Below are 21,270 nucleotides of genomic sequence, written 5' to 3'. Positions count from 1 at the left end.
GGGAAGTCGGGAGTGTGGAAGAGCATGGCCAGGTCAGGCAATGTAATTAATTCACCGTATTGAATTCCTGGACAAACAGACGGACTCAGGTCAGGTCATCAGGGAACCTGGAAGGCCGGAGGAAATGGAACCTACCTTACCTGCCCGGGGACCACACCTACCTACCACCTGAGGTACCTAACCTCAGTCACTCCGGCGGGCGGAAGCCTCTGAGGGTGACTGGCCGGGCACACGGAGGTCCAGGCCAGCGCTGAGGTTTACCTGCATACTACCTCCTCTCAGGTGCCTACCTAGGTAGGTAGGTAGGTAGGTAAGGTGCGCCGCCCTTGGGGGCGCATTTGGGGTGCATACCTACCTAGGTACATGGTCGGGTAAGGTAAGTAGGTAAGGTATGCCCTGTACTTAAGGTACGCCTCAGGCTGCCCTGCTATCGCCCCTCCTCCCTCTCTCCTACCTATCCCTCGCTGCGCTGGAGGGAAGTTGGTGAAATATTTCTGCAATTCCCTACCTACTGTTGCCCGTCGCTATTTGCTCAGTCTCGTACCTCTCTCTGCATCCTGCCCATCCTCCGACGGACGGCTGTGACCTTCTTCTGCATGAGTCCACAAAGTTTCCTCTGGCTTCGCGGCGGCCGTGGTGGGGATGCGCGATATAAGTCGCGATGGCTTGTCTCCCAAGGCTTTTCCCTCTCCTCATCTGTCCCGTTTGTGTGGCCCCTAGCTCGCGGCCTATTCGCTCGTGTGCCGTATGGAGATGCGATGCAAGTGCTACCAGACTTACAGATGCAAAGCACCGCACCGCACCGCACCGCATCGCAACGCAATGCGCCAACCGAGCGGGCAGATGGGGTTTCGACAAAAATAAAAACGGGCCCTGTCTTGCCTTACCTACCTTACGGATACGTTGCTGGCTGTCCTCCCCCTCGGTTCCTGCTGGCGTCATGGGGCATCTATCTACTCATCATGATCTTGTTGTCGGCCTAATCCCGACCGCCGGACGCCAACGGAAGATGAAAAGCACATCTCTTCGTTTCGGGATCGTGATGCCTGAGAAGAGTTCGCCCTCATTTTTGCTTCATACCATGCCAAATTGTACCGACTTCATATGCATTGCTGCAGCCCCCGACTGGTTGTGTAGATGATACCCTAGTCAAGTGACGGGTCGGAACCTGGTTCGAAAATACGTACCTTCTTCGGAGGAAATGCAGATCCAGAAGCCCGTTGAACAAATCCAAATCCCCTCGGCCGCCACACGCCAACAACATCTCAGGGCTGAGGGCTGGATTTGTGTCCACCCTAAAGCGGCATACCCTGACCAGCCTCGGATCCCGTCATCCATAAATCCATTTACCGCGCCATCTATTCGTCCATCCTCCACTCGACACTCGACATGGCCGAAAATACTTGGTGGGAAGAAGAGGAGAAGGGAGGGTAACCGCGGCTATGGGACCCTGGCCTGGCACACTGCATCAATTATTATTATTATTTTGTCCTTCTTTTCACTTTCCTTTCTTACCCGACTCCAGCACCCGCCCGACTCCGTTCATCGCACTTAAATTACCTAAAACCGTCTCGTCCCTGATGTGATCAACTGATGCCCTCTGTCACGAATTGCGAATGTGCTCGTTCGGTTCTGTTCTCAGCAGCACCTCAAGACCGCAGACATAGTCAAGCACATAGTACTCAGCATGTCTGCAACACAGCCACATCAAGCGGACCCAGAAGTTCATGACGGCCACAACTCATGAATGGCTGCAAACCGCCACCATAGCCACAGCAGAAGCCCTGTCTGGACCCCGTGCCGTGCTTCTCCAGTGCTTTCCTTGTTGGATGGGCCCTGGCTTTGAAGGATCGGCTTGCCGGCCGTCCATGCAGGAAGAGGAGTGCTTCACTAAACGTGCGAAAAGACATGGGTGTCTTGAGGCGCCCGCATTATCTAAGGTAATTTGCAAACGAGACCTGCAACTTCGAGTATCTCGGACATGGTCGACACAAGCACCCGACATCCTATGCCAGCTAAAGCAAAACGTCTTCCTGACTAGCCATTCCCGTCTCCAAGTTTCCCAGTAACAACCCAGCTCGCTCGCCCCCTTTTAGTTCCTTGCACAGTCTACTTGTAGTCATTGGACAACGTATCTGGCAACGTACAAGTTACCGATGGCCATCTAATCCGAGAGACAACCTTCTCTGCCTCAGCTCAGTATTTCAGCAACAACTGACGCTAGCCCGTTGCTTCCGCTGACTGGTGCAAGGAGTCCCGCATCGGCCTTCCAGACACCTCTTGAGAAAGCGCGTAGAGAAGGCGGGGCGGGTGTTGGACGTCAAAGGATCCTTCCTTTCGGGACAGAATATGTGGTAGTCCGCACAGCGTCGTCGTTGCGGAAAGCCGGCCGGTCCCACCACACTTCGGCCAACTAGGCGGCATCATGAAGAGGGCAGGGACAAGAAGATGGACAAAGCAGGAGAAGAGCAAAAGCCGCAGTCACACCTTGATTTATGCAGTTAAATCTGAATGTACCCGTAAATCCGTCGTTTTAGCTCTGCGTTTCTCTGCCGGTGCCGTTAAAAGACACAGCACGGCATATGCGCCTCCAGACGCGTCCCGACAACGAAGCTAGCCCATCGCTCAAGGCTATTCGTATATCTTATCGGCACAGCTCCAACATTTCTCCTCACATGTTCGTTCTCCACAGCCAGATCCCTGTGGATTTGGGAATGGGATAGACTGACTCGGCCCCCGAACGTTCCTGGACGTGCCGAATTTGCCCGGCTACTGAAATTCACACCCACGCCTATTTGATTGTATCTGCAGCATCTACGGGAAGATGTTGGGATGCCGACATCAACACCAATTTTCTTCTGCCTGGTTGGGGGGATCCCTCCCGACTTCTCGGCATTTACCAAACTGCAGCCATCTGTCGATTATTGTCGTGCCACCATAGGTTTGCGAGGAACTTTCCCAGTAAAGAAGGCACATAAACGACTACCGCGCTACGAGTCTCTATAACTCGTAGGCTCACTATATCCGTCCGTAATTTTTATATTATGACATTGAGATACGGGATGGGCAAGCTTGCTGTCCTCAGGCGCAAGTCCGAACGGTGAAACCTGGGAGCTAAACCCGCGGTGGCTAGAAACATCAAATACAACAACCGAGTTGAACTTGTGTTCGCCATAATGCATGCCACGAAATTTGCAGAAATGCGCCAGACATCAACCTGTTATTCATCGCTTAAGTTGAATTATTTATCCATTGATCGGAGAGTTTTCGATTGCAGCTGACAGCCCGAGCGCGCACTATAGAACTACGCGGTATTGCAAATCATTTAGTTGTCAGGACCTTTTTCAGCCCGACATCCATGCCGCTGCCCTCCTCGCCCCAAATGTGGTGGCAAGGCGCAAGCCACTGGAGCCCATTGGAAAATAACTGACTAAATACCACAACAAACAGGCCAGCTGAATCAGCGCCGAGATCAAGGTCAGGAAAGTGCTGTGCAGCTATTATGGATCATTAGTGAAGTCAGCAGTGGAGTAAGGCGCGGTATAAACTTACACCCAGTGAGAAGTAGAGAGAAAGCCCCAAGGATCCAAAGTAGGCCGCGGTGAAGGGCAGGCGAGGACCGGAGATAAGATGCTTCGCATAAGCCGTTGGGCCCATCATGGCCGCAAAGGACGCCAGGAACAAAAGAGAGCCAAGAGTCCATCTAAGAAGTTGAATCATGTTAGCAACCCATGGACATATTTAAAATACCATCAAATACAGATCCAATTCTTGATAAAGCACTAGTCACGCCGTCCTGACACCGGGTGAGGTGCTCGAAGACCTAGTTCGCCATGCGAGATCATCTGGCATAAAAGGCGGGAAGATGCAGAGTCGTGAAAACCCCCCACCAGGCGATGTTGTTTCCCGATCCAACCACCTCACGTCGATCTGCCGCGCCGGCAGCTAGCCAGGCTGTGCAGACACACGTGGGGTTTGAGGGGCCCGGATGGCAGATCAGGGAAATGTCGAGGCTGGAAACTTACAGAATTACAAACTTGCGCGGCCGCAACGACAGCACTGGGAACAGGGCGAAGCAGATGACGAAGCAGGCAAGTGCGCCCAAGTTGCAGGCTCCAAATATGAGCAAACGGTCCCATCGACTCACTAGGAGACACAGCTACGTCAGTTTATCTGGTAAGAAGGAACAGAAGGACGCATGGAACTATAACCTAGCACCCAGCCTGTTCACATGGCAAACCAAGACACGAGTACAGGGCTATGGTGTACACTAGCTGCAGGGGAGTTCGAGCTTGGCCCAAGCTGTGCAAGGAGGAGGGATGGAGATGGTGACTCACGCGTTGCGAACCCTTCTTCCTCTTCTCTTCTGCTAGCAGCAGGCAGAGGTGCGCCGGCTCCCTCAGTGGTTGGAAGTTGTATGTAGCTGTTGTTTCCGAAAGGATTCAGCGACTTGATGGACGACATGAGGCCGCTCTGTTGGGCCGTATTCACAGGCATGTCCTGATCACGTCGTGACCAGCCGAGGGAGTTGATCGAATCCCTAAATGATGAGGAAGCCATGGTTGGAAGGTTGCTCAAAGTCGCAAAAGACAAGCGATGACGCAAATGGTGCAGGTAGCGTCCGCTCAATCAGTCTCGGATAGACAGACAGGTGGGCGCAAAGCGGCGGGGTGTTTCTTCGACTTCGAGCACAGTATGTGGTCAAGTGACGGGTTTTCGAATACCAGAACGTGTTCGATAGTCGTTTCGAATGTCGATTGTAATTGGGCGAAGGGCGGCGTCGGGGTCGTCTCCGTTGCTGCTGCTGGAGGGGGGGAGTAGACGAGTGGGATAGCGCGACAGCTGGACGGTCGGGAAGCTTTCTCCACAGTCAGAATGGCCAGCTTGATTGATATACAGAGCAGTAGCAGAAGGGAGGGTCGGAGGGCGCGTACGACGGACTGCAGGATGACCACCTGTTCGAGTTGTGATGCGACGTAGGCTGAATTCTGGAAGCCTAGTGTCCGCGCGTACCGCACCGCGTCGTCGTCGCAACGCAGGTCGAAGACGAGAGCGCCAACGTTGGAATCGAAATGGGGGGTTGGAAAGGAGTTGATGCAGCAGCTGGCACCCACGGGGAGGAAAGGCAAGCAAAGGTTGGAAGGTAGATGTCTGCACCCGGGAGAGGATGAAGGGTAAGCTTGGAAGTGTCTCAGAATGCTGTGCAGGCGGACACCTGTAGTTGGAGGTTCCCGGTGTTGCGAGTTCAGGAGGCCAATCAACGGCAGCAGCCTTCCGCAGCTCGGCCTCGCGGTACGTATCTCGCTTTCCCCAATGAGACTGGACGCCACTCAGAGACGTTATCGGGTCTCTCTGGGCTCCAAGTGCTCTAATCCATCGCACATGATTGGCAGCCTGTTTCACCCTCACCTCACCACCCTCCAAGGTCCACTGGCGGTTGCATCCTTTACAGACTCAAGCGGGCTGGGAAGACGGACTGGTGACAGTGATCCCCCGTCGCAGCTCCGACATTTGCTGGCAGCCGTGCATACCTTGCGTACCGTACTACTGTGGGAGAAAGCAGACCAGACATAGATTTGGGTGCGGTGCCCGGCATGGAATGATACATAGCGATAGGCCTTGGAGTGTGGGCGAGTGCAACCCCCTCCTCAAAGCATGCCTATCGATACATCACGTATCCGTACCATCGACCGACTTTTCTCTCAAGGGCGGCATTGTTAGAGATAATCATTCAAGGCGGTGAAGCTTGAACGTGCCGCGCCCGCTTTTGACCGCCCACGAGTCTTCCGCTTTTTACATGATGCCATCGATGAAGGCTCGGGACAAACCATTTCGGGCATGAACAGATGGACGGTATGCATTCTGACAGCGCCTTCCCTGGCAGGATGAGTTTTGCTGTACACGAGTACACAAGCTCTCCAAGTCAACCAAGGTCAATTGTACAGGATATCGTCCTGTCAGCAGCGGTGTCCGAGGCTGTATGGCATGGGTAAGGTGTTTTCTGGCGGAGGAAACTGGTTTCTGAAGGGGCAATGTGAATGAGACAGAATCCCATAATCGAGTCCAAGGCATTTTGAGGCGTTTCTTGCTTCCCGGGTTCCTGGCCGACACGTCTGAGAGCTGTGGATAGGCCCGTCCTGGCGAATTCGTGATGTGTTTGATTGTGGCCGAGCTAGACACTTTGAACGGCATGACCACTTAGTCTTGGCCGATCATTAAGCAGGTCCCGATGGGCGTCGCGAGTCGCCGCGGCCGGCGCGGGACCAGTTGGTGTCTTGATGTCTTAGCTGGCTGACTGGGGGGGGATCACGGGGTCCGGCCGGTCGCCTCCTTCGCCCCCTCCCGTCCCCCGGGTGCCCTCCATCAAGTCCCGATTACGCCCAAGAAGCAGCGAAAAGGCTCCGGCGAGAAACGGTGAGGTGTGCCACCCCCGGATTATGGGACGAGTCAGGAGATGTTGGTGAAGTGACAGGCCTCGACCAGATGATGTAGTGGCTATTAGTAGAAACCAGCATTGATATAAATGCTAGCGCGATTCCCTTCAGCGACCGAGGGAGAGGATGAGGAAAGAAGAGACAATCTCCCGAAAAACACCACTTCTTCGACAGAGAGCAACGACGACCCGACCGGGTAGCAGGCAAAGAGGAGGTACGTTCGTTCAAGAAATGATTCAGAGAAGGGCAAGGATTGCAGAGTTGTCGTTGACACGATTTAAAGCATCAGGAAGACACATCAACTTCAGCCACTTACCAGATATTGATCCAATGCCTCCGGGGTTCTGGACTTTATGCACAGACCACCACACCGCATCGAGTGCTAAGGTACCTACCTAAGGCACCTAGGCAGCGAGAGACAGACCGAGCGACTTACAAGCTGCGCGACGCTGGGAGCCAGAGAGTGACGGAATCAACTGAAGCGCTGGCAAGCTGGGCTGGAACAGGATCACCACGTCAAAAAAGGGAAGAAGCTCTGAAGACGCCACGACGGTGCACTTGGAGTTGACTTTGGACCAACGTTGATTGAGCGAACTGTCCTGTCCGACACAGCCGCCGGGCCCAACCTCCTCCCGCCTCTTCTTGGAGACATCGCTCCGGCGTCCCGTCACCATCGGCGTCGCCTTCACCTCCACATCTACCTGCCTGGCCTTAGGTTCTCCACTGCAGGCCAACCTGTATGCCCGTCGGGCATTTTGCTCCAGAAACACCAAAGACCAGCAAACTCAATTTCAGCGGCAGTCCCGTCTCCTGTAAGATCAACATCAACGTCAACACCACTGCCGCCGCCCCGGAAGACACAGCTTGCGCAGCGCAAACAACATCAATAAAAATAACACCCGGCAGGGATCACCACACGCGCACTGCATCTCTGACCCGGATTCCGACCCCGATCTCAAACCCCATTTATTACGTCCCATCACCGAATTGGGGAGCACCTATCACAAACAGCCCCCAACGTCCAACCAAGTACGTACTTATTTCCCCCGTTTCTTCCAGTCTTCCATGCAGTCGTTGCCCTCGGAGACTTGACGCAAGGCTGGCCAAGTATCTCCCTCCCGTCGAAGCAGATAGCTCTGCTCTGGTCTGCTCTGCCTTTTGCCCTCCACTGCACTGCAAAGTACATACGGATAGCTCGTCGTACGCTGGAACCGCAACCCCAGTCCATGCTCACCCATCCATCCTTCGCTCCCCCTACCGTCACGACTCAGCCTCAGAGCCGCTTGTTCCGCCAACCATCTATTATACTTGGCCATGTACTCTGGCTTCTGCTCGGCTTGAGTGGTCTTTCTCTCCTTCTCCCCGTTTCTCCCATACCCCTTCAGAAGACGCGATATCTGACTGGTCGCAAGACTGCTGCTGGATCCGTGGTCGCACGCCCCACGGTGTTGCCCGCGCATTAACACCATCTCGTCCCAAGTACGTCGCCCACCGTCCAAAATTCTGCCGAGTCCAAGTACATGAGCTGACGTCGAGCTAGGGCAGAGGAGAGACACCGACTTCACATCGAGACGGCTGACTTGGACTGCCTCGCCTTAAACCCGACCCGTCCGAACCGGCGGTCACGAACCAGTCTCGTTGCTCACTCACCTTTACATACCTACTTTACCACGCCATACTCGACTTGCCTTGCGCAGTCTCCCGTCCGCTACTCACAACTTGACACCTCTTCTCACTCTCATCGCCTCAGTTTGAGTATCGGCGTCCGTCAAGTTAAGGTGCCCCTGCAAACCCAAGACTACCTGCGACCTTTTCGCTCGTACTTGTGCGACACTGCGCAGCAGCCGAGCCAAAGCGTTTGCTACCTCGAAAGGACAACAGCCGCGGCGTACATACACCTTTACCCACCACCGCATTATTACCCGTAGACAGCAAGGTAAGTCAAGTCAGCATCCGTGTTGCTTTCGCTCTGCTCTCGCCTGTTTTTTGCGACTCATTCCTGTCTATTCCTTGCCCCCCATCCCCGGTATTGTCATACCTCTTTGCCCACCATTCCCTCTCCAGGTCCTGGATCCCAGGTGTGTTGTCGCATCGCATCCTAGCAAACCCTCGCTGGTCCCTTCCCCTCTGCGAACCCCTGTCTCTGGGCCTGGATCACTCACGGCCAGTTCCATCTCACATTCCAGAGTAGTCGTGTCCTCCCTTGACGCAGGAGACCGCCTGGACACACTGGCTTGAGGATTTTGTGTGACGGGGAAAGCCAGAAAGTGAGAGAGACAGAGAGGGAGCGCGGCGCCCCATTTCCCCTCACCCCACCCCCAAGTACTGCGACTGCGACCCTACCCACCTAGGTTCCCTACCTTAGGTACCTTACCCTGCCTTGCCTTACTGTATACACAGAGTACGGGCGAGGTCAAGGTGCCCGACCTCAGCACCCCTCGCTCGCTCACTCGCTAGGTCACTCGCCCGCCAGCCCGCCCCTCTCTCTGCCTCGGCGACGGTGTCCCGCAAACCACCTCATCCATTGCTTGACACTACCTACCTACACACGATCCAACCCAAAAAGTGCCAACTAACAATTCGCCAGACCAGACCAACCCAGCCCCGAGGCAGCTACACCAACACACCTTACCTACACACACTACCTACCTACCTGACCTACCTACCTACGTACAAACCCTCGGGTCCCCGACACCGCACTTCCGTCGCAACCACTCCCAGCCAACTTTCCCTCCTTCTCCCTTCATCTCTCTCTCAGGTGCAACAACCAAACGCCGTCTCTTCTTATTTGTTCTGTTTCACCAGCGAAACAAGCGGCGGTCACCTTTTTTAACATCTTGACGCCCGTTGCGACTGACCGACAGGCAGTGACCAACATCTCCCTCGCCTCGCTCTGACTCTCCGTCTCTCTCCCTAGCGCCCACACTCGCACCGTCTTCTCTCACCCGCCTTCTCGACTGTCACCTAGCTGGAAATCGCTCGCGCACCCTACCAGGTCTGCTCTATTTAGGCCGCCGTCCCCGCATCTTTTGCAACGCTTCGCTGAATCACCGTGTGACAAGAAGCGACTGTCGACTGCAAATACCGTACGTTTTCAACCGTTTTACTTCTACCCAGTCGGTGAGTCAGTCCTGCTTTTGGCGCGCCCGCTGTCATAGCCTACTTTACTCCGCTTGCCTCGGTGGCGTTCGGGGCTGTCCACTGTCTGTGTGGAGAACATCCGCATGTCCAACCGCTAGGTTCGTGTCAGTCGGAAACGAAGACAATGACCCGGGTAACTGCGCAACTGCGCAGCCTGGGTTCACGCATATGTGTCTGCACTTACGCCTCTGGATTGCACCGCTAACCTTCCGACCCCTTGCAGCTGTCGAAGTTACCCTTGGCTCTTCCCATCTCGACGACCTGCATAGCCTCCACGGCCTGCTCAGCCTCTCTGCTCCACGACAGGCGGTGTGAGCAGCTCCAGGTACCACGAGGCCTCCGACAATCACGGAACCGACACGCTTGAATCACGATAAGTCAACACTGCGCTTCGAGAGAACAAGACACGAAATGGCACAACACGGCTTCGGCCAGTTTAACGGTGGCCACGGCGGAGCTGGCGGCGGAAGCATCGATCCCAATGATCTTGCCATGGGCGGCAACTTTGGATCATCCTACTCCAATAACTTCAACTCGAACTCTGCAAACAACTCCAACGGCTTCTCGAGTGGCTCTGCCCTTTTCGGCGACGACGAGCTTCTCGATGGTCTTGGCAGTCCGACGGACACCCAGCCTGGCATCCACGGCCACGGCCAAGATTTCGGCGGCATGTCAGATATGGGTATGGGCTTCAACCAGACGATTTACGGCTCTCACCATGGCATGGATCAGAATCATATCAACGGTTACTCCAACACCCCCGATGGCGACCCTATTCAGAGCCCATTCGTTCACAGTTACAATAACTCGCAGTTTCGTCAGCTACACCACCCCCAATCTCTCGGTACATCGCTACACTCGCCAATTTCTTACTCGGGCTCGCCTTTGACCGGATCAGACATGAACGCCGAGAGCGCCGATGCCAATTATCTCAACGCTAAGAACAGGGCCAGAATGGCCCAAGCAATGCAGCGGAAGAGCTCTTCCAACACCCGAAGCCCAATGACGCCTAAGTCGACCATGCACTCCGTGCCTGAAACCACTGGCTTTGGTTCACAGTCAATCCGAACTCAAGGCTTGCATGAGAAGTCGCCATCTGCTGGCCAGTGGATGCAGACACCAACTGGAAGCATGGCGGCATCTTACGGCTCGGGCTTTTCGTCGCCCATTCAGCCCGGCTTGGCTCAACTGAATGAAGTAATGATGAAAGGGGGCACTTCCATGCCCGCAAAGCTTGGTGTTCAGCCCGCTGCTGTGTCTTCACAGGAAATGAAGCGCAAGCGGCGCCGTGAGTCCCACAACCTAGTGGAGCGAAGGAGACGAGACAATATCAATGAAAGAATCCAAGACCTCAGCAGATTGGTGCCTGCGCACCGTCTGGAAGATGAGAAGATTCGCAAGATGATTCAGAACGGTACGCCGCTCTCGCCCACCCTCACAGGCATCTCGAATCCCTCTCAAGCTACCTCGGGTCTTGCTGGTCCCGGTGCACGTCGCGCAGCTGGTGGCACGACTGGCAACATAACGACCGGCCTGCCCATTGAGGACAAGGACAAGGGCCCCAATAAGGGCGATATTCTCAACGGCGCTGTCAGTTGGACCAGAGATCTGATGTGGATGTTGCATTTGAAGCTTCAGCAGCAGGAGGAGCTCATGAACGCAATTGCGGAACTCGGCGGCCACTTCCCGTTCGAGCTTACAGAAGACGAGAAGCGCATGCAAACGGAATTGATGGAGGCAATTTCGAAGAACGATGACTTGGGGTACTCACGCGCAAGCGGCTCTGGGCTGAGGGTTCCCCATCATACCGACTACCGCGGCGAACCTCTCAACGGTTCTGCCAATCCCGATGGCCTTCCTGTCAGCCCACGGGACGATGCCGGTGCTGTCCTAACCAACGACCTGGGAGCCGGGAGCGAGTTCTGGAACGACCCAGACGACGACGAAGGTGGACCTGTATCGCTGAACTTCAAGGAAGAGGACGAGTTCGGTATGGATTTGACACAATAGTGTCATGGGTGGCATCTTGGAACGACGGCGTTTGAACGACAGCTTTTTTTCTTGTTACTGGCGAGGCCTATAGCTGGCTTAAGCTAGATGCCGTTTTGTGATTCGTTCTCATACTTTTATATTTGTGTGGGCTTCGCATCCTTCGGTCGGTCAATAGGGGTTTGGATCATAGGCAGCGGCGTTGGCAGGATCTGCGGTTACGTAGGCAACGGCGGAAAGCGCGCGGAGGGGCAACAACATGACGCGGATTTGCCAAAGGTATGCGTTGGTTCTTTTACGCTCGGTTTCCTTGCCTTTTCTTTCCTGGGTTTACCGAGCATTTATCTACTGGCAGTCGTGATACCTCTGGGGGGTTCGGTTGGGCATTTGCAAGATTTATGTTCTCCTCATCTTGCGGGCGGTCTCGCGTCTTATTCCAGGCAGCTCGTTTCTTTTATTTCGCAAGCATCATCTCTCTCTCTCTCTCTCTCCTCTCTTAATGCTAAGGTATTCTTTATATGCCTACGTTTGTCAATCCGGTCTGTTTTGTATCTACCATGCTCGGCGTGACGTCCCGACCTCTCCACGTAAGTGGCATGTGTGTTACCTTACATTTTCCTCCTGCATCCATACAATGATACCCTCTTTTTATATTTCCATAATAAAGCTAGTGACTTTTCGCACTTGGCTCCACCCATCACGGGCTTCGTAGTTGTGTAGGACTTCTGTATAGGCGTTTGCCGACGGCCGCCCAAGACTTCCCTCGCAGACGAGACGATGTCAGGGGCGAACATCAGACCCGGAATGGTCTCTACCAATGCCGCACACAAAGAAGATGCTCGCTCATCGCTGTCAACAGGTTCCAAGCCTCCTTACGTTTCATGTCCTCCTGCAATGCGATTCTCTCGAGCGCCGTCTGCCCATTAAAGTATTTCCAAAAGTCTTGCCACGCCTTGGCGACTTTTGGATCCTTGAAGCGCTTGCCGATGGCCGAAAGGTAGAGCGAGTCTTTGCCCGTGGCCTTCTTGGCGTCGACAATGATGTACGGCACCATGCGCGCCAGGTGCGGCGCGTCATTGGTTGACGGGTGGTCCGTCACCGTCGGCAGCACCTTGCGGGCATGCGCCGTGGCCTTCTCGGCAGCTTCGCGCTGCGTCTTCTCCGCGATGCGCTCCAGCCGGGCCTTTTCGGCCACCTGCTCGCTCATCGTCGGCACGTGCGCCCCTGCCGCCCCGTCGGTCTCGGACTGCTCGTCGACGGAGTTCAAGATGCCAGAACTACTGCTGCGCGCCCCGCTGCTGGTGCTGAGAGAGCTGGTGTCGTCGGCCTTGCGCAGCTCATCACTCTCGAGCTTGTGTTCGACCTCGTATATTATCTCGGGCCAGACGATGACGTATGCGAAGGTGCAGAGCTGGGTGACCCAAGCACCACGCATCAGCCATGCCAGCATGGCCAAGTACGTTGGGCGATGCGCCTTGCTAGGGCAGAAATGCTTGTACGGCCGCGGCGCGTAGGACAGTTCGGCGAGGAAGTTGGTTAGTGGCGGCGCCAGGGGAAATGTCTTTTGCCACTCTGAACTAGCCCTGGGGAGGTTGCGAGTGTCACAGTTCGGAGACATGATGTAGATATCACGAGCGTGCAGAGGCGGGATTGCAATGGCGCGGCGCCAAAAGATGAAGTGTTGTGCGTACTTACGCACTTGGCTCAGCGTCAGTACGTTACTTTGACCGACTTGATAGAAGCTATGTTTCGATCAGAGACTTGCAAAAAGAATGCTACGAGGCATTGGGCGGGGGTCGACTCACGACTGTGTTGGCTTTGACAAACGAGCAAACTCGACCATGGCGACTGTGCTGGGGTCTGGGTCTGCCTGCAGCTCAGCAATGATTTTCTTCTCATCCCCCATGAGAAGCAATGCGAAGTTGCGATCCAGGAAGCCGGGCTCGTCCAGGGTGTCTTCCCCTGTAAAGGAGTTGGCTGTTGTCAGCCAGAGACCTCTGGACTCCTTCTGACCGATTTGGTGGAGGTCGGTAACATAGAATGGCACTGGAATCTGAACGGACGGTGTGATGGGCCCAGCCGCCGTGTCGAGTTGCAGAGCCGCAATCTTGTTTTGAGATACGGCTTCATAAATGTCCTGGACGGAGGCGGCGAGAGACGAGGTTGCTAATATCTCGCTCCACAAGGAGCTCATCTTGCGTTCTACAGCACGGCGTCAGCATTGATGCCACAAAAACAATTGCCATTCAACTTACTGTCTTCGCGGCCCTTATCTTTTAATGCAGAAATGCGTTTTGACTCTTTCCACACGAACTCACTGTGTTGTTGGCAGTATTTGTAGGCCTTGTTCACTTTCTTAATAATGTTCAGATACAGAGTGTCGATGAGCTCCTTGGCCTCCTGCTTCCTCGGGTTGAGAATAAAGACCAGGTTGAACATGGTCATGGAAGCGCGTTTGTCATCCGCCTCCTCCGGCTGGAGCTTTTCATCGTCTCTTGGTTCTGTCTGAGATGCGTCGGCGCCAGTGGGCGTTTCGTCATTGTCCTCGTTTGGTTCATAGTCAACCAAGACGGCCGACTCCTCCGTCCGCACAGATTTGGCCCTCTCCGGCTTCCCTTTCTTCTTTTTCTTTTTCTTCCAGCTACCACTTTCGGGCACGTGGATGGGATAAGAGACGCAGTACAGTGGGTCGAGAGACAGCTGGAAGAGTTTCTTGTGATAGGCTCTTCCGGGGGTTAAGATACTGGCGAGATCTTTCGTAGGAAAGCCAGCCACATGCTCCCAGGGCACGATCTGAGTGCCTTCGTCGGTGATCAGGTGATCATCTCCCGCGGTCCATTGCTGCAGATCGTCCGCGTTTGCATCCGCGTCAAGCGAGGCGGGTTGATTTAGACGCTCAAGCAGAATGTCAGCGCTATCCGCGGCGGTATCTGCCGGCTCGTGGCTCTTTGATTGATTTGGGGGCAGAACCTGGGGCGGGTAGTGAAAGACGAAATTAGGGCCATCACGAGATCGGTTGATGACGAGCGCCACGGCTAGAAAGTTGGACGGGTTCGGGAGCACGGGCTGCGCCATGTCGGCAAAAATCGGTGTCACGGGGACAATGGCTCGTTTGGAGGAATATTCAAACGGCTCTAAGCTGTCAATGATGAGCACCGTGGGAGTGGTCCAGCAGGCATCGTCATATTCCAGCCGCGTGGTTGGAACGGGCGGACACCAAGGGATTCGACGCTAGATAAGGCGGCAAGCAGGCAATCTACATCCCATCCTCCCAAAATGCAGCTCGTCGACAGGGTTGCAACGAGTAAATGGTGCGCAGGGTCGTTGGCTGGGCGCGATCCGATGTTTGTACGTAACGACGGAAGGATGTATGTTGAGGGACAATTGTACGTGCGACAGTATCTAATTGGGATGCGCCGCCGTGAATGGACGGGTGAGCAAGAGCGGAAACGCGCGCGGCCAATAGATGAGAGGCTGCTGCTTGGCGGCGAGGGCGGAAGCGCAGGATGGTCTAAGCGCATGTGGCTGAACGCCGTTTCGATGTTAGAGTGGGGTTGAGGCTCCCAAGGTTTCGGCGGTGGGCAGCAGTGGTAGCATGCTCCAGCTGGTACTTTCGAGGAAGTTTATTCGTGTGCCCAGGCGGAAACACTGTCAAAGGGTCTTCCAATGCGGGTCTGAACCCAGAGCCGTCACATGTCTCGGAGTCCCCCTCCAAGAAGCCCCCATCTCCAAGTATCCACGCATACCATCGAGCTAGGCTGTATCGCAGGATTTCCTTATCTCCCTCCTGTCATACACTGGCCTAAGCTCCTAGACGAGCGCAGCGACATATGGACTGCATCGAGGAGAGACACATGTAGTCGGTGAGCGTGCTAGGGCGGGCAGTGGTGACAGGTGACAGGTGACATGACGAGACCTGCTCGGCTACAACAATGACGAAAGAACGACATGGGAGCCCCAACTTTTGGGGGTCATTTGCGATCCATCATCCAGGTCGGGGGAGAAAGCGAGCGGCCAATGCCGAGGGAGGACATGGCCAAGTGGCTGTCTAATTCGTCCAGTCCCGGGCGATCCAGGCTCTCGTGGTTGGTTGTCGCACTGCATGCAAGAACAGGTAGCAGCAGCTGCAAGGCCCTGGAAAATAGCCAGAACTAGCACTTCCGGCAGCTTTGGTGGCGGCGGGGGGAAACCGTTCCAATAAAGAAAAAAGCACACTCTCGCACACGAGCAAACGAGAGAAAGCAATGGGGGAGAGCAGAGAGAGAAAGAAGCTCTTGGACCCCGCCTCGCCCCCGCCTCGTCCACCCGCTTGTCTCTCTCACCCGACGACAGACTGACGCTCGTGCCACGCGTCCAGCGCAAAGGCCAACAAATACGGGATCGTTGAATCAATTGCGCCCCTGGTAAGCACATTTGGCTCTGGCGCTGGCGTTGTGGTCGCTGCAACACACATGAAAGACACTAGGTAAGGTGGGCAGTCGGTACCTACGAACACTGCAACGGGTCAAGAAATCCAACCCCGCCCCCCCGCCTACGGGCAGTAGAGTCCCTTAATTGAAAATGTGGCGGTCCCAGTGGCTTTCACATGTCCTGCCTATTGCCTTTTCATCTCTCAGCATCTCTGTAACTCTACCGAACCTGCTACCTTAGTATCAGCTATTCCCTGGCTGACTGGCTGGCTGCCTGCGTATTGTCTGCTTCCTTTCCTTGACCGACGACCAAAGAAGGATAGCCACTACCCACCGCCAAAAACCACACCCCCAACGAGAACTCATCTTCATTAAACTACCTGGCTTAGCGACGACTTTTTTTTCGACCTTCGGCTCCGCAACGAGGAAGGCAGCAGGTCGTGTGCTCCGCTTGACTCGATTCGCGCCAAAGACGACAACTGGTTCTCGACTTTAATACTGAAAGTCCTGCCCCTTCCCTGTCAACCTGTCCACCAATTTACTCCCCAGTCTCAATATTCTCTCCTCCCTCTCTCCCCTTCTTCGACTCTTCACGCCCCCATCAATTCGGATTGTTGGCACATTTTCTGTCAATCTGGCCCTTACCATATCCGCCTCCTGTCGGCTCCTCCCTCGAATCATCGACCTCCCTTGCGACCCCTTGCCTATCTCAGACCGCCTCAACACCCCTATTCGCAATCTGTCGTTGAACTTAACGCAACCTGGCTCGACTTTGACGATTTGCATAGCTGTCGTAGACCATCACCCTCGAAGACCGGTCACCTTGTAGCCATTGCCCTCCCGCTATTGTCTGGGCTCTCGACATTTACCTTTCTTCCCATCACCAACACCCTTGACGGTCCAGCCATGACCCAAGGTGCGAGCAACGGCCACCCGAACGGGTTGACATCTGCCCACGTTCCATTCCTCCCCCTCCCCTACGATAGCGAAGACTCTCAGCAATCCGCCACTCGTTTGATCCTGACTGTTCGACCAGACTGGGACACCGCCGATGACAAGATCGAGTTTGTTCGCTTCACCGACGGCATCACCAACACCTTGCTCAAAGCCATCAATAAGCGAAAAGGGTGGTCAACGGAGGAGGTGGACAGGGAGGCTATACTGTTGCGAGCCTATGGCAATGGAACCGCCGTTCTCATTGATCGCGAGCGCGAGGCTCAGAACCATGAGCTTCTCATGAAGTATGGCTTGGCACCCGAGCTGCTTGCTCGCTTCAAGAATGGCATGCTCTATCGCTTCGTCAAAGGCAGCGTAACCGCCCCCGAGGACCTCAGGAAGCCATCCATCTACACCGCCGTCGCCAGAAGATTGGCTCAATGGCACGCCACTGTCCCTTGCCTGACGCACCCGACATCGAAGAACGGCATCGCCAGGGGAAATGGGGACCACAGCCACCTAGACCGGGACGAGATGATTGAGAATGCCGCGCCCGGAAAGCCAACGCCGAATGTCTGGACCGTAATGCAGAAATGGATATTGGCCTTGCCCACGGATACATTAGAACAGAGACAGAGACAGGACAAGTTACAGCACGAGCTGGAATGGCTTGTAAATGAATTCAGCCAGCGCCCTGGATTGGGGGTCGATGGGGTAAGAAATACTCACCTGAATCGCCCTGTGGAATATTGTTGGCTAACCAGTCCCGGCTCACAGCTTGTGTTTGCCCACTGCGACCTTTTGAGCGGGAACGTCATAGTGTTACCGACGACCTACGCTGCGAGTGGCGCTAAGGATCAAGTCTCGGTCACGTTCATCGACTACGAGTACGCAACCCCGTCGCCAGCTGCATTCGACATCGCCAACCACTTCGCCGAATGGGGCGGTTTTGACTGCGACTACAGCGCGCTGCCTAGCCGTAGCCAGCGTCGTGAATTCATCGATGAGTATGTCCGCGCCTACTTCAAGATTTTGCCTGGCAAGAACATCATCGACTTGGAGACGGAAGTAAAGAAACTCAACGACGAGGTAGACCTGTTCCGTGGCGTACCAGGCTTTTACTGGGGCATCTGGGCGCTTATCCAAGCTGTCATCTCGGAGATCGACTTCGACTACGCATCTTACGCCGAGACACGTCTCGCAGAGTATTGGGCCTGGAAGGACGAAAGGGATGGCAGCAGAGCCGCAGCCAACAAGGAAAAGCCTCTGCGCGAGCGACGATGGGAACAAATGGAGTAAGTAATGATGAAGGGCTTCCTGTCACGAGGAGGCTTTGATGACGGGCATCAGCGAAGAACAACGCCAAAAAACGGAGTTTCTTTAGGCAAGGATTTCTGTATATAAACTTCAACTGCGAAACAGAAATGGATCGACGGGAGCGAAGCATGATATCGACAAGGGCCGGCGTCATTCAACATGAGCTCGACGAAGGCCTCGAATGAGCTCCGGGGCGTTTCGGGACTAGATGAATCTAAGTAATAATTATCCTCCAATTGTTAGTACACATGAGCATGACAGAAGAAGAGAGTATGAGCCAGACGAGTCCCAGTACTTTTTTCCCCCACATCTCGAGTGGAAGCAAACCAAAAAACATACATTTTGCTGCTCTGTCCAGGGTTCATCCGTATCGAAGGGCGAGAACTTGGGCTTCTCGACCTTACGTAGGTGTGCACGACTTGAGCAGATGGGTGGGGGGTAAAGAAAAGAGGGGGAAAGGTGGACGCCCGAGAGAAACAAAAACCGAAAACTGGCAGCGATACATCTCAGGAGACAAAATATAGCAAGTACTTGCACATCGGTGCAAAGAAACAACAAGTGATTCAATATTTGGGCTTGACGTAGGCAGATTGTAGGCACATGTGAATTCAACCCACCCATCACCTATTTCAGCCTCTGCACTGACCACCTTGGAGACGGCACTAGATGATTAGATCTTGGTCTGGGCTTCGCACGTACTCTGTATGCCCCTACCGTCATTCATCATTGCGCCTCATAACCCACGACGGAATGGCGTGCAAGGTTTTCAGGCTGATGTTGGCCGGCGGAGAAGAGAGTAACAACTTCCCGCACTCAATTGCGCATCGCTCCCCGTCTCTCTCAACATAAGGACGATGGGGGCTGCCACACCCGCCGCCTCGTCACAATGGATACTCCCGACTGCCCAACCTAGGTAAAAGCACTGACAAAAGTAGTTTTGCTCAAAGCTGAGTGTAATGGCTTTTGATATAGCAGCATCAATCATAACAGACACGTAGGCAGACTTGGTCTGACATACGCCACACTTCCCCATCGAGATACGCTGGCGACGATAGCCGAGTGGAAAGGTAGATGACAAGTACACACGAGAGGCAGCAGACGGTTAGCCAGTCGAATCGGGTCGAGTCGAGTCGTGTCGTGGGAGGAGGATAGGAGGCCGAGGAGGTAAAATACTAACAAGCAAGATGAGATTGAACGAGGAAGAGATGGACCGGGAAGCCTGGGAATGGGGCAGCGGTTCCGGCTTTTCCATCCCATCCAAAGCAGAGGTTTCGTTTCGGAGGCATGAGCCGCTTGGCCAACCGTGCTGCTCCTGACGCGCGTGGTACGAGCATATCGAAACAGCGGGCCGATGGACAGCTCTGAAATCGAATTCTGTCACCGTCTCATGAGGAGGAGGAGGAGGATCTGAGGTTGGCGAAGTCGGCCTGACTTGATCACGTCGGGCGTCGGAGAACGACTGTCGCCGGCTCAAGTACTACTGCTATGCATGGGGAGATGAATAAATCTTGCACGGAGAAGGCTTGATTGAGTAATTTTGCTTTGGTTTAACATGCTCTTACTCTGTACCAAATCCAAGGATCAGGATTCTGGCCACTGGGCCAAGGACGAATGGGACTCGCGAGGAGGATGAACTCCTCCCCACCGAACCGAACCGAAGCCATGAATTGGTCTGGGGGTAATTCAATTGCGGCAGGGGGGGATGTCGATTCAAGGTGTGCTTGCTATGAACCCAGAACCGGGTACTCTGTATCTGGGCGGTATAAAATCCGGCTGACAGGACAGGTGCTCAAGTACGTGGTTGCCGCAGGGAGAAGACTCAAATACCATCGACTGGGATTCGAGCGGCTAGGAGAAGTCCCGTCATGAAGTATGGCATGGGTAGTGATGGACGGATGGGCGTGGCGCTCTTGGTTTGGTGTCCTTCCTTCCTTCCATCCATCTGCGTGCATGTGCTGTCGATTTCGTTACTTTGAACACGCAACTTCGAATCCGCTGCTGTTGAGAGCGTCTTGACTTTCTGGCCAGACGCACCGCTCATGCAGCGCGGCGAACGAGCAACGGGCACGCGTACCAATCTTTCATGGTACATCCATGATGTAGATGCAGTTCATGCCGCGAACATTTGAGTATTTTCGAACTCTCCGTGTCCATAGTCGCTCGCAGCCTTCACTGCGCGACTTGGAACCCCTCACAACATGGGTAGCATTCCCCTCTCGTCTCTGCCGTGGCCAACATCTGGGAGATCGCCTCAGGTACTCATATTCTGGATGAAAGTTTTCGGCTGTCTTGATGGTGTTAGATGACCCGAGACGCACGAACGCGAGCCGGGGTCTGCAGTGCGGAGGAACCGTAATCACAACCATGCTGTAGATGGAATTCGAAGTGCTAATGCCGCCTGTCCTATCTTCCGTCCGTCTCGAAGGCCGATGACTATTTGACTTCCATCCCAGGGCTAAGAAGGTGTGATGGTCCATGGAGGGGGAGGGATAGGAAGAGCCCATACAGCATTGGCCAACCGCCGCTCCCACCTCGATCTTTGGCCACTGCCCGACCCCATTCGCCGTGTGACAGTGATGTAGGCATCGCGCGCGTCTCGCTGCTTTAAGCACCCTTCAATCAGCTGGGTAGCTGTAGCTGTGGCTCCCCCTCAACCTCGCCTGCACAGCTATCTGCAGGTTGTAACGGTGACTCGGCACATGCTTGTTTCTGCCGGGACTGGCCCCCAGCATCGAACCACGGACTCTGTGGCCCACGTGGAGCATTGGTCCGTGTGGGCGTGGGCTTATGTGGACATGGGTGTGAATTTGTAAGGAGGGTGTGGTTATTCCGGTGCTATCTAGGTACGGGGTCTGGTTGCGGCAGCACGCCACACAGCAAGGCACAGTGGTTCGGAGGGAGATGGGATACTGCGTATGAATCTCGCTCTCTGCAGTGGCGGAGAGCTATTGCTGAGGTACGCAGTGGAAAAGTGAGCGGACGAGCAAGGCAGAATGTCGCCATCCAGTGTACATGGAAGGATTCCCCTGTAGTTGCGTGATGCT

General features: G+C 54.7%; 3 protein-coding genes across 3 annotated transcripts; 2 read left to right on the top strand and 1 right to left on the bottom strand.

Annotated features, from left to right (window-relative positions):
- Positions 1-9,986: 9,986 nt before the first annotated feature.
- COL26b_006913 (uncharacterized protein) lies at positions 9,987-11,585 on the top strand (the record flags this gene model as incomplete). Its single annotated transcript, XM_053179724.1, has 1 exon — positions 9,987-11,585. One exon carries the CDS (start codon positions 9,987-9,989, stop codon positions 11,583-11,585), a length of 1,599 nt encoding a protein of 532 aa, XP_053036370.1.
- A 790-nt stretch (positions 11,586-12,375) lies between these two features.
- COL26b_006912 (uncharacterized protein) lies at positions 12,376-14,639 on the bottom strand (the record flags this gene model as incomplete). Its single annotated transcript, XM_053179723.1, has 3 exons — positions 12,376-13,306; positions 13,370-13,766; positions 13,820-14,639. The coding sequence occupies 3 exons, from the start codon at positions 14,637-14,639 to the stop codon at positions 12,376-12,378; spliced, it is 2,148 nt and encodes a 715-aa protein (XP_053036369.1).
- Positions 14,640-16,879: 2,240 nt separating this feature from the next.
- On the top strand, positions 16,880-18,208 carry COL26b_006911 (uncharacterized protein; the record flags this gene model as incomplete). Its single annotated transcript, XM_053179722.1, has 2 exons — positions 16,880-17,623; positions 17,687-18,208. The coding sequence occupies 2 exons, from the start codon at positions 16,880-16,882 to the stop codon at positions 18,206-18,208; spliced, it is 1,266 nt and encodes a 421-aa protein (XP_053036368.1).
- Between the last annotated feature and the right edge of the window lie 3,062 nt (positions 18,209-21,270).

Source organism: Colletotrichum chrysophilum (assembly GCF_026319265.1).
Source record: "Colletotrichum chrysophilum strain AFK26 chromosome Unknown scaffold_53, whole genome shotgun sequence".
Lineage (NCBI taxonomy): Eukaryota > Fungi > Ascomycota > Sordariomycetes > Glomerellales > Glomerellaceae > Colletotrichum > Colletotrichum chrysophilum.
The sequence above is the reverse complement of the archived record's forward strand: the minus strand, read 5'-3'. Positions and strand labels throughout refer to the sequence as shown.